We start from the raw sequence: 18,329 nt of genomic DNA on the forward strand, positions 1-18,329 counted from the left end.
TGTAAAGGTAACCCAAAACAAAAACCAACCAACTCAAAATATGAACCAACCAAACAAAGAAAATTAAACAATCTTTCTCCAGTCTGGCAGACAGAAATAGCTCCCTGAGGAATGAGAGCTGTCACAAAGGAATGGGATTATGTGTAGACCAGGTATTGGGGGCTGCAGGATCTGGATTGTCCCTTTGCCAGGCTGGATCAACTGTTCCCTTGAAGCATTCCCCAAGAGTGTCCATGGTGGCATTAACACAGAGTAAACAGTGGGCTGCAAACCACATGGTAACTCATTGTGACCTGGCTGTCCTATCTACTCAGGTCTCAGGTCAGCAATTACAATGCCCAGAGTAATTTTCCTCTTTCAGCATTTCCTAAGGGTGTAATATGGACACAGGAGTCATGTTGCCCGAAAAGTGGGTTCATGCTAGGTGTACGTGGGCCAATCTACAACAGATTCTACACAGATATTGCTTGTTTATTTTAGGTTTGCACAAGCCTGAGTTCTCAGTGTTAATTCTGCAAATCAAGCATACCTGTCAAAACTTTTTGTCCTGTATTTATGCACAAAAGTTACAGAATTCATACATACCTCCTTACAATGATTAGTTAGCAATTAGCATACAATTATAATATGGCTTACATAATGTTTTTACTACAATGCATGCCCAGGGAAAGATCTTCATCTGGGCAGGAGTCTTTTCGACCTGTGGATGTGATTTTTAGTATTATAATGAAAGTAGTTTAGTTAAGGATACTTAGCCCTCACTTCTCTCTGCCAGGTTATTCTATTCTTTAAAAACTTAATTAGCATGTCCATTTTGAGTCCATAAGTTCCAGGACACTCATTGCAAGGGGTATTATCTTGATCAGTACCACTTAATTTTAGTTACCTTGTAAGGACTACTTTGATTTATCTGCCATGATTTTCTTTCTTCTGGCAACAGGTATTTTTACATGAAAAACGGAGGAGAGTCTCTCCATTTCTTTAGTTGGACAACAAATTTGTTTCTAAGAAAGTACATAGTATACTAAAGTGCAGTAAGGGGCAGGGCAGAAAGTGCATGAAAAGGCTTGTCATGTAACTTACAGTCTCAGTTTACGTGGGAAAGTTTTCCTGGTTGTACTTAAAAGCCAGTATAGAGCCCTGCACACTCTTAGCTTTCCCTGCAACAACAGAGTGAAGATTAGAGCCAAAGATCCATCCTTTGGGAAAAATTAGCATCGTTTACACAGGGACAGCTGTGAGGAAGCGTGTTCCTTATATCCTTCCAAGTTAATACAAAGTCATGAGATATGACAGTTGCAGAACAAATATGTTTCAAATTGCCCAAAACGTCTAAAGCTACTTCTGTGCCTCTCCAGGAAGTGTTAACAGGTCCTGTGGCTTAGGCACTTAGCAGACTCTGCAGTGTCAGAGCAGTTAGCAAATCATTCTGTGCAGTTCTAATATCTAGCAAAGGGTTATAAGGGCAGGGAAGAATGGATGGAGGAGAAAGCTTCTTTTAAGAAGCAAGTGACTCTGCTTTAAAATCTATTGCCACAAGGCTGAAACTTATCTATTCACCTCTGTGCCTATGTGTTGTTGACTTCCAGAGAGATGAATTTGTTCTATTGACAACATAGCTGCCAAGAATACTTAACTCTTTCCCTAAGCCAGTTACACAGAGGCAGGAGGTCAAATCCTGGCATCCGCTCCAGTCCCAGAATCCTGCTGTGTACACATCACAGATTGATTCTGAGCAGACTGAGTTATGTCTTTCTCCCAGATCCTTTGAGAAATTATCTGTTGAAACTAAAAGGGTGATCCCCAAAGCATGTAAGCTTTTCTCTCTGTGCCAAAGATATGGTCTGCCCCATGCTTGATCACAGCTGTAGCAGAGTCTTTGGTTCCTGAGGTTCACAAAAGAAGGCTGAAGAGAATTTTAGCTGTCAGTTTTAAGTGCAAGACCTCAAGCTGAACAACACATTAGCAGCAGCAACGTTTCCTTCCTTTCTCACACAAATGCTCATAAATTATATAGCAGATGTCCAGACAGCAAGTCCAATGCTTTGCACTACCAGCAAGGCATTTGCAACTCCACCATACAAACAGGCTTTCCACAGACAAAACCCTGATTCTGTTCCATGTCCTCCAAGACATGTTTTTTTTCTCTTACTGCAGTGGTTCTTAACTGATAGTATCCTTTTTGGGGTTGTTTTTTGATGGTGCTTGCTAAGCAAACAATAGACGCAGAAATTTAAGCTAGAAAGAAAATCTAGCAACTGTGCAAATTAACTAATTAATATTGCACCACTCTAATTAAAAAAACCCCCATTTTATATGGTGGAGCCAGGCAATCAAGATTTTTCTTCTTGTTGAATAATCTTTTCTGAACTTTTAGCATCAAGAGGAAAATCTACATTGGCAAAATCATATAGAATGAGACCTTATCGGGCAAAGCAGACATTCTCCTGACGATACAAGAAATATACCTTCAAACTCTCCTCACTGTACAATCCAAAGGATTGTATAGACATTTATCTTATTATAACTGAGTGACACTGACATAAAGCTGTTGGTTGCTCTAAAAGGATTGCTGATGCCTTATTTTGTTCTAACTGTATTTTGCCCTCATTCCCTACAGCTGATAAACATACCTAACAATATGTTACCAAAACTAGAAAGATTTCTTAGAAAGTCTCTGTTTTGTTGACAAGAGTTTTCTGAAAAAAAAACCCAGTCCTGTAAGAGCACTACTTTCTTTCTCTGGGTGCATAACTGCTCAGTGCCTGAGCAATGCACAGAGATAACTGGTTCCCTCCCCTGGGCTATTTGCAAATGTATGAAAATTAGTTTGTGGATTTCAAAAACTGCTGGACATCATTCAAATGTTTTCTTTTTAAAATTATAAGTAGATTTTGTAAGTATTTGGGAACTAAGACAATATCTGATCACAGCAGTGAGAAAGTTGCTCTATTGGCTACAGTAGCAATTTTACCAGCTTTTGCTCTCACTGAGTAGAAAAGTCAGGATACTTTCAAATGTTGGTCAAAAATATATGCTGTTTACATTATATTAGTGATAAAATAGCTTTCTTTTCTGTTTTTGGGGGGATCTTCTACAATCATCTGGAAAGTTTATACAGTTTTTCACTCATTTTTTTGTGATTAATTTCAGTTTTCTTTCTTGCCCTTTTAGGAAGCTATCATTGCAAATGGTACCATTGCTTTTCAGAATTGGCTTGTGCCAGGAAGTTCAGTTTATAGGCAATTCTGGATTTTCCATGTTCAAAATCCTTCAGAGGTATTAGAAGAAGGAGCACGTCCAAAACTTGAACAAAGAGGACCTTACACATACAGGTAAACAAAGCCGCCTGGATATGTGACATGTCACATCAGAAGTTCTGTTAAAATCAGGGAAAGTTCTGCTGAGTTAAAATTTGTTTTTGAAATTCCAGCATTCTATTTAGATAGGCTTGACCAAAATGCCTCAAGGACAGTGAAATTTTGATTGCCAGTCACAAAAACTTTCTGCAATAGGTCTCACACTGGGAAAATGCAAACCTCCTAGTTTTCAAGTAGATGCTCTACATATTAGGATATTAATTTAAATGACATGCTCACAAACCATTATTGAGAAACCAAGATCCATCTGCTTTTTGAGTAAGGCACACCTGCACCAGCTACATCTGTACCAAAGGGAAATGCTCTCTGAACCTATTAATCCCTCTGTGCCAAGGCTGGGAGATCTAATGGAGTACCCTTAAGATGTCTTCTGGGATGGAACTGGGACCAGCTTTGTGAATCCACAGCATAGACTAGATTATATGATGTCTACTCAATGCTGCCTCTGCAGAGGATCAGCAAGAGGGCAGGGAATAGAATTGAGCTAAATCTAGAACTGCAGCAACTCTGAGATTTATACCTTAGTGATCTGCCAACAGAGCATACCTAAGAGGCTTAAGAGAATCTCAGTGGTGCTGAAAAACTGCTTAGAAATCTCCACATACATATGAAATGTTATCAAAGTGACTCCCACTATGCATTTAACCTCTAATCTGTTCTGTTGCAACACGAGGCCTATCAAATCAAAACTGAAGAGTGTTAATTAACCATCCTCTTTATTAGTCATCCTATTCTAATTGTATGCAACCATAACAAGGATTAGAAGAAAACTGTGTCAAAACATAATTAATTATGTTTTGCTGTTATATTATAAAACAAAATATACAAAGATACAAAATCCATTACTGAAATTTTTGTAAAAAATGTTTTGATTTTAGTATTTAAAAAAAAAACCAAGTAGGTACCCAGGATGTATTTCCAAAAGAAAAATATTTTCTAGAACATGGAGTTTTCAAAATATATTCACAGGAAAAGATTAGCATCTTTTTAGTGGTTATAAAATGTTTCATATTCATCTGCAAAAATGTTCAACTTTTCAAAAATCTTCAACCAGACATGATTATATGTTGTCTTGAAACTTGAATGTTATGAATATTCTATGTTTTTATTTTGTGTTTCAAGGGTGAGATATTTACCCAAAGAAAATATCACAGAACACTCTGATGGCACAATATCCTACATGTTGCCTAATGTTGCTCGTTTTGAACCTGATATGTCTGTTGGGACAGAAAATGATACCATCACATGCCTCAACCTTGCAGTTGTTGTAAGTAAAGAAACAAAACTATAGTGTCCACATTCAAATCTTGACATTCTGGAGGAAATAGGGGAGAAGTTATCATTAGTAATAATGAAAATTCTACAGCATGAGTTTCTTCTCTATGAAGTCAGATGGTAGCAGTGACAACAATCCTAAGGATAGCTGTATTACTGTCTTAAAAACAAAACAAACCGAAAGGATTCTGAGGACATATTGCACATATATTGAGGTTCCTTATATAGGAATAAAGCTCCTTATATAGGGTAATTTTCTTGGTAAATGAAAATTGTCTCGTTCCTGCCAATGGAAACAAGCCATCAGTTTGACTGGGATATATAAAAACATCCTCTGGTCAATTTTAGTTGTTCGGACCAGATGTAGTGTCCTAATTTAGGCCAGCATCTCGCTTCTGAAAAGCTTTTTCTGTTTTCCTATGCTCAGAGTCCTTCATTTCACATATTTAACTCTGCTCAGCTCCCATACTTTAGACAGCATAGCTCTATATTGCTCTAAGCATAATCTCATGACTGGAGACAGCTAAGCCAGGAGTGATGGGAAAGGAGGATCCCAGTCCAGTTTTGCTGTTCAGAAACAAACTCGTGTTAAGCACAAATTCCCAGAGAGGTACTGACTCTCTCATTTGACAGCATTGACTCACAATCCAGTAGAGCTCACCTTTTGTATCATAACCTTGTCATCAAAATACTCACAAGTAAACACCGAATGTTTTTCATGCTGTCTTAACCCTGCAGGGACTGAACCCATGGCTCCTCTATGTCATGATCTTGTCACATTCATGCTTTCTGCTTACTCTGCATTCAAATTCAGACAAAAATGAGACTCATGGGGTTGAGGGGAAAGAAATGAGATGTCCATTGCTATCCCTACAGTGCTAAATACAGAGATGACCCACTAACACACCTGGATTGAGAACTTGCTCTAAGAGAATCACTTGTTTTTACGTGGATTTATTTATTGAAATTGTTACAATTTCCTGCTTTGCCAGACAGGCCAACATAGATCATTCCTATTTGCTTCCATAAACTATTCACTGCCCCTAGCGACTTGATGTTTATGCCTCTGGGAACGTTCGTTATTATTACTGATGGTAAATCTACATTACTCTTCATTGGATTAGGAAATGTATCCATTATTTATCATTAAAGCTGTTTAGAAAGAAGGACTTGACTGTCACAAATATGTATCTTTACTAAGTATTACTAAGTAAAAAAATAATGGAGTTTCAGCACTGGATCAGTTTTACATAGGTGACAGCTGTATTGCTGCTAGTGTAATAGCAAATCTAGACCAATTTTATCCAAACTAATAATAATAAGGCTTGTATGTTTTTGCTTACATGTTTATTATGTGAATGAGTCTGAAGTGTGTGATATATGGAGATGACAGAAAAGAGACAGAAAACTAAAGTGGTACAATCCATGTTATACAAATAGGGATCTGATATTATTTCTTAGAGATACTAAAAAGCTGTATGACCATGGTGCTGGGCAACTGGCTCTTGGTGGCCCTGCTTGAACAGGAAGGTTGAACCAGATGACCTTCAGAAGTCCCTTCCAACCTTGGCTCTTATGTGATTCTATGATTAGGGATGATCTAGTGAACCCATGTAACAGTAAAAACAAATTGTATCCTCTTGTCTATGTTATGCCTAGTAATTGTTTTATAAGGAGTCTCAGTTTTAAGTAGAAACTTAATTTATGATGAGCTGTAACTTAGAAAACTTTGCCAGAGATTTCTTGGAATCAGTCTCTGCGTTTTTGATCCAAAGCACAGGAAGAATTTTATGCTAAATAATATTTTTATTGCTGTTGTAGGCTGCACCTGCCTTGTATACAAACAATTTTATACAACTACTATTAAACACATGGATTAAAGCTTCAAAGTCCCAAATGCTGCAGAACAGAACAGTGAAAGAAATACTGTGGGGATATAAAGATCCCTTCTTAAATAAGGTCCCCTTTCCCTTGGACCCTGTTCTGGGAGTCTTCTACCCGGTAAGTGACACCAATGTGAATGCAAAGCCCTCATTTATCTTTCTGTGAATAAAAATCAAGGCAGCTGCTTTGAGGAAGAAAAAACTGTCAGGGCTACAATCTGGATTAGTATTTCTAACTATTATTTCTTCTTCTTGTGTCTGTTACAGTATAACGGGACAGTTGATGGACTTTACAAAGTATATACTGGGAAAGAAGACATTGAAAAAACAGGAATAATTGAAAGCTATAAGAACAAAAGGTATCATAGCATTCTAGAATTAAAAAAACAAACATATTTTCAAGGTTTGGCTTTTAAGACATGACTCAGTAAGAGCTATAGAAAAATGAAAAATCTTCAGCAAATGATCAGGAGCTAGGATGTAAGATAGTTATTGATACTTTGGTACCAGTAGTTACTTCTGTTTGTCATCCTATAATAGCTAAATCCCTTTTATCCTATTCTAATGTATCATATACTGTATCTGAACAAATGAATGAACATCTCTATCCTCAGTCTTTGCTAATTTATCATGCTTATCCTGCAGCAGTTATTTTTAACAACAGCTAACTAAATGGATTACTGGACATAATATTTAACATATAACTTGAACTCTTTTTATCTTAAAGGAATCTTTCGTACTGGGAAGGTCACTGCGACTTGGTTAATGGTACAGGTAAGCCTATTAGACCTTCTTAAAACACATTTCTTGATATAGCAAGGAAATTATGAGATTTAATACTTAGTTGAGTGACTTGGGCTTTGACAGTTCCATTTTCTGTATATTAAATGTCTACATAAATATGCATCTATACACACTGTAAGCATATGTGTGTACCTGTTATATATGATATATACATTATTTTGTATATATGTATACACACACTCTTTTCAGCTAGAGTAGATGAGGACAAGTTACAAGAAAAGAATATCATCCTCTGTTTCTATTAGTTATCTTCATGGTACAATATAACTAAGATTCTTTTTCTTTGCTATAGCAGCTGAAATTTATCCTTTTATTCTAATAATGTACATTTATTTACAGTGTTTAAAAAAAAAAACACAAAAGGACCAGAGAAGTTTTTTACTGAGATATGAAAAGAGCAGATTACAAAGGAGAAAGATGCCAGATAGATGGTTTGTAGTTCACTAGCCATTGAAAAGGGATAATGAGATGCAGTTTAGATTGGGATGGATAAACTAGAGAAGAGTATTTTTTAATTTTTCTCTTGGAATGCATATGAAAACATTGGAGCTAAGGTACATTTGCTCAACATAGTGTTTTCCTTCTTGACAAGTGAAAGTATCACTGTGAGGACACCACAGCTGAGGCTAGCACTTGTCATTGTGAGGCTTTTGCAAGGAACTGTAGGCCTTCGCTGGGCGAGTGTCAAAAGAAGCAAATTTTTTGCTTGGCATTTTGTTCTGTGCTTCTTTAGCTGGCATAGATAATTTTCCCTGGAACTCAGAGCCATTGGTAAGTTATTCTGAAGTATTTCAAATACATCACCAAAATCTGACTTTCCAAAAGTCTGTGAATCAAGAAGGATTTATTCCTTTTTAAATTGTGTCGATAGTTTTAAAGGAAGCAATATTTTATTATGTTCTGGGATTTTCCTTCTTTCTTATGGAGCCTGAATCCTTTTTTTTTCACAGGGACAGTTTTTTTGTTTTTTTTTTTCCACAGCTGATGGAATAAACATACCCAGCTACCAAGACCAAGTGCTCCTGTGCAGTGAAAATGTGGAGATATTTTTGTGTTAACAAAGTTTAACACACATTTTACATGAGCATTCAGTGTGAATGCTCAGGAGAGACCATACACATAGAGAAGCAGCAAGTTTAAAAAGTCTTCTAAGTGTAAGAATACATTCTTGTCTTGTAGGCTTTCACACTAAAGCACAGCATGTATAGTAAAAATAAATATCTAGACAAAAAGACTGAGCAGTGTTCTTGTATGGAGCTTGAAATGAGTCCATGTTTGCAAACTCTCCAGGACTGCCAAGATTTAAAAACAGAGTGTATGTCTAGGATGATCTTGGATTTGTTTTTTTTTTTTTTAAGAAGTGCTTCTGTCAGCAGTGGGCAAGTGGCAGCACGTAACACGGCTTTTTCACTCTTGCCAACTAGATCCAAAGATACCACAGATGTTTTCAATCCCTTGGTTATGGCTGCTAAGAAACTAAACAGAAATTGTAGCAAGAAGTAGCAAATGTACTGGTTAAAGGTTTGTTACAACACCTTGTTTGGGAAAATGGCAGACTCCTCTTATGTAACTCTGGATGGTTGCAATACAGACATATTGAACTGGCAGCCTATGTTCTTTTTATAGCGATTGGAGAGACATCACCAAAGTGACACTCATCTGACCTATTTCGCCTGTCTACCATGGGGTGAGGTGGATTGTGCCCTAGAAGTGCTTCCTTTTTCCTATTAGCTATCAAAAGGATCTCAGCTTACAAAGAAGAGGTCCACTTGAGCAATTAGTGACTGAAAAAGATTTAGCTCTGATTGTAAAGTGGACAGTTTCGAAGTCTAAAGCTATGTTCTTTGTAAGCTCTGCATGCAGGTAAACCAAGCATCTTTAGAAAGGTTTAGATCTTTAGACTGCATAAACTTTGAAGCAACGGCAGCTGCTATTGGGATTCACGTTAAGCAGAATTGGTTTTTGTATCCTCTGTTTTTAATCATCTTGATCATACAGCTTCACACCTGCAAAAACAAGCTTTAAAAAAAGCTGCAGCCATTAGGCTCCCTTTGAAGTCTGTGCCTGTCACTGTGCAACAACTTAAGTAACTATTTTCCTCAGAAATGATACATTTTGTTTACCTTTTTCACACCTTTATAGGAAAGTATCAGCTGACTACAGAACTAGAAATTAAATCACATCTTCTAAGTGGAGTTGCTTTCAAGGTCTGATTTTATTTTATTCACAGATGGGGCATCATTCCCACCATTTGTTAAGAAGCATCAGACACTGCGTTTCTTCTCCTCTGATATTTGCAGGTAGGCTGATCTCTTCTTTGTGTATGTACACACCTGTGAGTGCCACTTGAATGCTCTTTTGTTTCAGAGGATGCCTGAGGTGTCCAAGGCAGTTCAACATAAATGTTTCATCTAAACATAAGTACATTTGTGCTTTGTGTCTATGTTTCAGAACTTGATTCTACTGCTTTTATTTATGCCAAGTATATCTTATTTCAACCAGTTACAGAAGTATAACATAGGAATATGTGACACTTCTGTGAGCTATTACAGATCTTTGAAAGACATTGAGGACCACAGGTTTCAAATGATGATCTTCTAAACGCTAGACCTAGCCTAGAATCTGCCTTATTTGGCCTAAGAAGGCAATAACCACAGTAGGAGCCAGTTAAACCCATCTTGGCCATTTCTGCAAAATATCATCTGTGCAGAACAGGATTTACTGTTATCCACTACATATGTAAAATCATTTTCTCATGGGATATTCTTACATATTTTATTCTTATGTATTTACAAACAAACAAACCAACCTGTTTAGTACATCCCATACTGATGGCTTTTCAGCCTGCTGCTTCTGCTGTGGCTATCCAGTGTACCCAAGCTCTCCAGTGCTGACAGCAGTGTTACAAGATTTGAAGTGCATCACATTTACTTTGGGAGATTTGACCTCTTCATTTATTTTGCTGCTTGGAAACAACTGTTTCCTTTAAACTAGGTTTAAATTGGGTCATTTGTTTTGCAGACTATTTGTTTTTAAAGATCAGTATTTTTACACGAAGTTAAAGTTCCTCTTTTTTTTTCATGAAGCAATTGTCTCTGAACTGGAAGTCATTTCACAAGTCATGACAAAGGGAACTCTATGCAGAGAAGAAATGATAGAATCTTTGAATCAATTTCAAACAGTTTGAGAGATGCCTCTGGCCATTTAATCCTTATAATTAATGAACAGTGAGAAAGGATAGGAACAATTGCTCAGAGGTCATGCTGAAATGGGGTCATGGAAAAAGTTTCTGTCCATATTGCAAAACCCAGAAACTTTCTTTTGTTTGGCTGCAATACAAAATATTGCTGCCCTGGTTACATACTATGTAACAACCATATCCCTGTACCAGTTTATAAAGTATCAGCAAAAAAGCTTAAGTCAAGTGGCATATTACATGATATTTTGATTCGTATGCAATAGAATAAGGTTATATGCAGAATATTGCCTGAAACATAACATTTAGATTAGTGTTATCAGGTCAGCAAAAGCCTACAGCAGACCTGGTTTATATTGATGAATATCTTTGTAGTCAAAAAACTTTCAAAAAATTAATAGTAACAGTGAATATAATGTGTAGGGGAACAAGTTCTTAAAGAAATTGTTAATTTAATTAGTTTTGTGTATTATTTGTGTATTTATGATTAGTATTACTATTTTCTCTTTCTTTTTGTGTATTTTCATGCTCATCTCTGAGCCTGCATATACCTTTGTGAAAATGTGGAATACTCTCCATCACAGAGGAACACTCTTACAAACTGCTGAACAGTGTGAAGTGAGCCTGAACATTGACTCCCTGGAGTACTTACTTCTTTTGATAGAGAGACAGTTTAGAGATCCTTAAGGAGTATTGTCATGAATTCAGATTCTTGATCCAGATGACTGAAACATGTTTTTCCTCTTTTACAACCAGATCAATCTATGGAGTGTTCCAGGACAAGCAGAATGTGAAGGGAATCTCACTCTATCGTTTTGCAGTTCCACGTGAAGCATTTGCATCACCTGCTGAAGTCGGAGATAATTATTGCTTCTGTACAGATAGAGTTATATCAGAGAACTGCACATTAGCTGGAGTCCTAGACATTAGTGCCTGCAAAGCAGGTATAGTAGTCAATGCTGTCAATTGAACCATTTAGCTGGGGAGAGAGCACGTGTCCTGTACCTGAGATGTTACTCTAATATCAGGACACTCTTCCCTGTCTGTGAATTCTTCCACAGATCACTTGTGAATTTGTGATAGTTCATGCACATACACTCTCTCACACACACACACACACACGTGTATGTGTGTGTACACAACTATATACACATACAGAGACTGAGAGCCACTACTGGCTAGGTTTAGCACCACTGTAACAAAATAAATATACACAGAGTCTGCATTTGATGCAGAGTGAATGGCACAGGTTCCTTTCAGGCTTGTTTTCTGCTAAAACAAGATCATGAAGGTGGGAGGAAACAGCAACAGTCAGGTCCTCACCTCACCATGGAACTAAGAGTACTGCCAGTTCCACAATGTAGACACAGGCAAGCAGGATTTGTAACAACAATTTATTTCACTGTGAAAATTTTGCTCATGACAACAGAATCATAGAAATGCTCTGGATATTTTTTGGGGTGAGACTACTCACATTTTTATTGGGATTGTACATCTATATAAAAAACTATGTCTTTTTTAGAAGATGAGCACTGAAATAAGACTTAATGATTCAACTTTGTTTGTTTTTTTTCAAATAGGAAGACCAGTATTTATCTCTCTTCCACATTTTCTTCATGCAAGTGAGTCTATATTGAATAATGTTGAAGGCCTGAGCCCAAATGAGAAGGAGCATGAAACATTTCTAGATGTAGAGCCTGTAAGTCCTAATGTTTAATAATTTTAATTCAATAAATTTGCAACATTCAACTTTATTCATAGTAAAGTAGGCCTTTTACTAGAGGGACAAGCAGAGGGTCCAATGTTTTCATGCTTGCTTTTACAAGATTGCTCAAAAAATATTATGATTTTAGCAGAGGAAATTTAGAGAAGAGCTTTGTCTCATATTGACAACTTGAGAAAATTATTTTCTATGAAAGTTCTTCTGTTCCCTTTGGACTTAATTTCTCTCTTTTTCTATAACTAGACTTTTCTGTATAATTACTACCTCAGACAAAATTAAATAAATGTAGGTCAGCTTATTTCCAAGAAAACTGCTAGAAGCCTGAATAGTCTAGTCTAGAACAGACCTAATACAGTCTTAATGATATGGATTGTCCAACAGCAAACTGAATGAATTTATGATAGCTCTGATTTTGATTGCCTCAATTTTACCTCTACTTCTGTACCAGTGTTTCGTATTCTTAACTTTAAGTGTATTTAAAGATTCCAACATTTTATTTTGCTCTGAATTTAGATGGACAGTTACAATTACTAAAATATTTTTAGTGATATAATTTGCGCTTAAGCTATATCTAAAGTTAAATCTTTGTTTTGCCAATTTGGAATGGAGAATTTCCTATATGTGATATGAAATTTTCAAGAGTTATGCCCTGTAATGTTTTCGTGAGGGATAGAGGGGAAAAGAAGATGAAAAAAAGATCTGACATTTGTTTCGATATGTGCATTCTCATATATGTTTGTTTTCAGCAAATTAAAGATCCTTCTTATTGAAAAAGAAAATTTAGCTAATTTGTCATGGAAAAACAGATCATAAACCACATTTTTATATGGAATATTTAATTACTGATTTATTATTTTTAACCTTTTTCAGCCTTCAGTTTTAATTGCAAATTACAAACATAACTATGGAAAAGCCACAAAATCATAACTTCTGTGAGAAACACAAAAATCTCATAAAAATGGAAACTTTCAAAACAAAAAGATAAAATAATGACTAAATGCTTTTTGACAAAACTTGCCTTCTGGGCTTAGACATTCAATTAAAACATTTAAAATAATGTGTTGGAGTGTTTTTTTCTGGTTTTAGATTACTGGTTTTACACTACGGTTTGCAAAAAGGCTGCAAGTGAACCTCCTTGTGAAGCCTTCACCAAAAATTGAGTAAGTACTACATTCTTTTCTTTTTAAAGACTTTTTTTTCCCCTTCTTTCAAGTGAGCAAAGATTCATCTTTAAGATTGTCAGTAAAAATGGTTAGGAAAAGAGGGAATAAAAATACCTGTGAAAAAGCTTTCTGTCTTGAAAAAAAATCAGTCAGGACTTTTCAGAGAGCATAAATTTCAGCAAAAGAGCAAGCCTTCTTGAGCAAGGCATGGCCCCAGTATTTTAACACAATTTTGATTTCCCCATGGAAGCTTACAAGACAATATGTTCTTAAAAATAACATTCTTGCAAAACAGATGGAGAACATGAAATAGATGTCAAAATGTATTTTCTGAAATAAATCCAATGAGTGAGAGAATTATGTGTGCTTTGTCAATAGATGGATTTTATCACAAGACTTGATGGATCTCTAGCTGTTTCTTTTCTCTTCATTGGCCCAAATGTACATGTATAGTTTATTTTAGGATCCTATACATATGGCAAGCGAACACTGGACAGATCTTTAGACCTTCCCAGCATCACCTATCTTTCTTCTTTCTGACTACCCACTTATGGAAAAATAGCTGGAAAGAGAGGATTGGCCAATGTGTGAAATGACTTAAGAATTGTAGGATTGATCATTTTCTGTCCAGAACTATTCTAAAAAGGTACATCTGGAAGGTCAAAATATGGTTAGAGGAGAACAAAAATGTTTATGTAGAGACTCGGCTTGTGTACAAAACTAAGGGTAACATACTTATTTCTCATTTCAGAGCTTTATCAAAAGTTAAAAGACCTTATGTTTTCCCTCTTCTTTGGCTAAATGAGGTTAGTATGTTTTTTGTCTATTAATCTTCACTATTTAAAAAAAATCAGAGATTAAAGACCTACCTTTTCCAGTCTTGGTGCCCTGAAATTGGGCAGTTAACTCATGCTGTGATTTGTTCATGCTGAGAATATAATCAGCAAGTGGGAGCTTGCATGCTTATCTTTTGCTGACTTTTTCCTTGCACTGTTTCAGTCTGCTGTTATTGGGGATGAAAAAGCAGAAATGTTCAGAAATAAAGTCACCGGTCGGGTCCAGATGCTGAATATGCTGCAGATGGCATTAATGATTGGCGGTTCTGTGCTGTTCATCGCATTTTTGGGTTCCTATTTCATATGCAGATCAAAGAAATTAAAATAAGTAAGTATGAAAGGCTCAGTCCTCAACAGTAACTTTTCCTTGGGGTTTCAAGAAGGTTTACTTATTTTTAAGTGCTAGTTAATGCAGTAGTTGTTCTGTGGGAAATCAGTCAGATAATTTAGCTTGTTTTCAAATTTTCTTTCCTACCTTAATCTTTCAGAACACCTTAACACACTCAGGAGAGGATATGTGGAACTATACCAGAAGATCAAAAATTTTTTTTTAATTCCAAAGCAAAAGAAGCTTGTTCTGAGTTTATGAGAATAGACATGTTATCTAAGACTGCTAAACTATTCAGAAGTGCCCTCTAGTACTTCTTTGAAACAGAGACCACACTACTGCAGGTTCCTGTACTCTTCCAGAGCTTTAGAGAATCCACTGTAAATGTCATTTTTTTTATTGAGTGTTGAATAGGGTTTCTCATTTCTTTCAGTCATGCATCACTGTCATGTTAGTCTAAACATCCCCTGAACATACCTAGGGCCCAAAGACTAAATATACTTCCATCATGGGTAGAATAACTAAGTGGTGGTCTAATGCATTGACATGAACAAACACATTTATTTCATGATTTAAAGTAAGTGCCACCACATAAATGTTACAGTGAAAAGTATACTATAGTAAAGAGACATTGTTAAGATGAAGGCTAATCTCATTACATGTTGAATTTTGATTTTATTTCACTACAGGTGACAAAAGACTTAAGAGGTGGCCAACGCTTAATTGAAATTTCAGCCAAGTAGCATGTTAAAATTCAGAGATGAAAGGTATGATTCCAGGCACAGTCAGTCCACAAGCTATGGAATTCAACATGCTTTTCAATTTTAAGAAGACCAGCTCACTAACCCAAATAAACTGACGTTTCCAAAGGTCCCCACTTGTGACATCACTAAAGAGACCACCATGGAAACTATATTTCAAATAACTTTGATTATTTGAATATTGTTACAAATTTTAAAAGACATTCAAGCAGACTGAAGGTTGACGTGCAGTTGGGTTTTAGTCTTCCTTTTGCCATTTATGCGACTTTATACTTTTTTCTTCTGGGATTTGCAAGATAAATGAAAGCTGTTCTCTGATGTCTCTGAGCACAGCCTGGGAATGACAACACCTTTGAGCTCATTCTGTGCTCTAGATGCTCTTATTGCAAAGTTTCTTTCTGTTGCTTCAGGGAATGGAAGCTGCTGCAGTAGACCTGCTCTCTGTCCTCTATTCAGGGATGTCAGTTGTATTGAATGTGAAGTTTATTATGTTAAGTTACTGAATGTAATCCACAAAGTTAATAAAAGACATACTAAAATATGTGGTTTATACATTTTATATGGAGATGGTTCATATACTCGCCATAGTTCTTACGTTGATGGTGCTCATCAACATTTGGCTCTACAGCTGTTTAGTCATCTGAGCCACTCCCTGACTCCCAACCTGTTCCAGTGTTGTTTTTGTTACCTCCTGTGTGCTTTTCTTTCTGGCTTCTGCTTGAAAACCAGCCTCTGCCCTGCCCTAACCTCACTTGGCCCAATGCCTCTCTTAGAGAATGATCTGATATATCCCTTAATGTCAAAAGAAAATATTCTAGATTACTCCAGACACAGAAGAGGCTGAGATAATGATTTTGATCAAGCGTTAGAGAGTTCAAATTCCTTGCTATAGAAGACCATAAACAAAAACAGGTAGCTCCAATTCTTTACTGATAAAACATTTGCCACAAGGAAATTTGTGCAACCATTTGTCTAATGAGGTGCATCAACCTGTAGACAGGTAGTAATCACTGCCATCTGTGTAAATGGTTTACTTTCTAATTTAATCTGTTTAATGAGGTGCGTCAGCCTGTAGACAGGTAGCAAACACTGCCATCTGCATAAATGCTTTGCTTTTGTGTTTAATCTGAACGTCGTTCCCCAGAAATGAAAGTCAATAGGGCAGATACAGACTCCTTTTCCTGTGGACTTACTGAATTCAGAATGAAAGACTAATTTCAACACTTTCCAAGATTTCTTCTTGAATTTTTCATCCTCTTAAATCAGAGCTGCAGAGAAAAAGGAACATGGCCAGCTTCTCATATCTTGGTGTTTAGAATTAAGACTAGAATTAATAGACTTTAAACCAGAAAGGTTTATCTTGCTATTAAAATACAAAATCTTTGGCTGGGTATCTTTAGTAGGGCGTTTTCACCCTTTGAAAAGAAAAAAAAAAAATCAACAGGCTACTGTTGTTTTAATCCCATGTTCCTTGTGGACAAATTTTTGTAGTTATCAGTAGAACTGATGAACCACAGAAATCCTAAGAGATTATTCTTGAAGGCAAGGTCTATATGGTACAGGGCTACACTCTCTTTTTCCGAAGATGAGCTGGAAATGCAAAGCATCAGGGCAAGAGATGTAAAAAAGACATGACACTCAAAGGAGGCTCTACTCTCATTTTGAGAGCCAGTGCTTTTGATTGCACATTGGACTTGCTAGTATATGAAAATCTTTCATCTCTACATTATTGCTTATGTCATATGTGATGCTCTGTTCCCGTATTAGCCTGGGGACATTTTGACAGAAGTGAACCCATCCCTAGAGTCCTATGGACTGGTCAAAATGCTATGAGGACAGCCGAAGTCATGACATGTTCTCAGCAACAAGCACAGCTCTGCTATAGTTCAAGATCGTACACCAAGTTTTTATGATAAACCTTGTCTTTTGTGTCAGAATCTAACAGTGAGATTTTTTTACAGAATTAACAACAGCTATGGCCCTGTCTTTTTTTGATACACTAGCATTTCAGCTTAATTTTCTTTGGCTTTGAGTCAATTGTCAGCAAGTTACTGTTTGCTCTACCAGTGTTGTTTAGTGCTATATGGTGCTGCAGCAGCAGTGATCCAGTAAGCCAGGCCATGATTTTAAATGTCTCAGGGCCCAATTTTGCATGCACACACACATATCTGTTTATATGTACAATCTCATTGATTTCAATGCAGTTTTAGACTTTTAAATTATGTTCGGCACCTAGACTACACTTAATATTTACTAGTTATTTTGTCCAAAACATCAGTTACAGTTATTGTTAATTCATGTTATTAAGGCTAATGGTAAGTATCTACATTTGTTCAAACAGTGCAGGATAAACATGTATTAAAAATATTGATGAACTCCATGCAAACAAATCTCAAACTCTTCTTTCTGAGATTCATATGTCTAATTGTAAATAAAGTTTTTGATGTTGATAAGTGAAGTCTGTTTCTTCTCTTGGTATTTTGGATGTTTTTTCTTTTCCAAGAGATTTATTTTATAAATTGATGAATAAGAGAGCTTGCAGCTAACCTTGTTATGTCATAGTGCTCAGCAAATCACAGATGCTTAGAAATGCATATCAACTTTCATGTTGCCACATGATATATTATAAATACTAGTGGGATATGACATTTACTTTTTGGACTACAAAAAGGGAGAGACTTTGTGGGCAGACCTGAGCACAAGCATTTCCAAACTGAAACTATTCTAAAACAATCCTGGTAAACCCAGCTCAGAGAGAGACTTGTTTTCAACTCCCTTGAGCTGGAGGTGTTGGCAGCATGGTGTCAGCACATCACACCATCTTTTGCTGGCTCTGCTGGCCCAGCAGGTTGGGTGAGAGGTGAGCCTGACTACACTTGCACCTCATGTTCCTCACCCATCCCAACTACTTATGGGTGAAAGTCGCTGGTGAAAATAAGATCTGACCCCACATAGAGATCTGATAGTCCACATTCTTCCA

The 18,329-nt window shown here is 36.5% G+C and overlaps 1 protein-coding gene across 6 annotated transcripts in view; it reads left to right on the plus strand.

The window, feature by feature from the left end:
• Positions 1–17,731, plus strand: part of CD36 (CD36 molecule) — a 35,521-nt gene extending 17,790 nt beyond the window's left edge. For all 6 annotated transcript variants that reach the window (XM_061989150.1, XM_061989172.1, XM_061989179.1 and 3 more), the window contains 12 exons: positions 3,175–3,335; positions 4,503–4,647; positions 6,477–6,656; positions 6,806–6,897; positions 7,266–7,312; positions 9,573–9,642; positions 11,295–11,482; positions 12,119–12,237; positions 13,348–13,421; positions 14,176–14,230; positions 14,424–14,588; positions 15,278–17,731. In XM_061989150.1, coding sequence (XP_061845134.1) covers positions 3,175–3,335; positions 4,503–4,647; positions 6,477–6,656; positions 6,806–6,897; positions 7,266–7,312; positions 9,573–9,642; positions 11,295–11,482; positions 12,119–12,237; positions 13,348–13,421; positions 14,176–14,230; positions 14,424–14,588 — 1,296 coding nt within the window. In that variant the 3' untranslated portion in view covers positions 15,278–17,731. The remainder of the gene's footprint in view (positions 1–3,174; positions 3,336–4,502; positions 4,648–6,476; positions 6,657–6,805; positions 6,898–7,265; positions 7,313–9,572; positions 9,643–11,294; positions 11,483–12,118; positions 12,238–13,347; positions 13,422–14,175; positions 14,231–14,423; positions 14,589–15,277) is intronic.
• Positions 17,732–18,329: the final 598 nt, after the last annotated feature.

Source organism: Colius striatus, chromosome 1, assembly GCF_028858725.1.
Source record: "Colius striatus isolate bColStr4 chromosome 1, bColStr4.1.hap1, whole genome shotgun sequence".
Classification (NCBI taxonomy): Eukaryota; Metazoa; Chordata; class Aves; order Coliiformes; family Coliidae; genus Colius; species Colius striatus.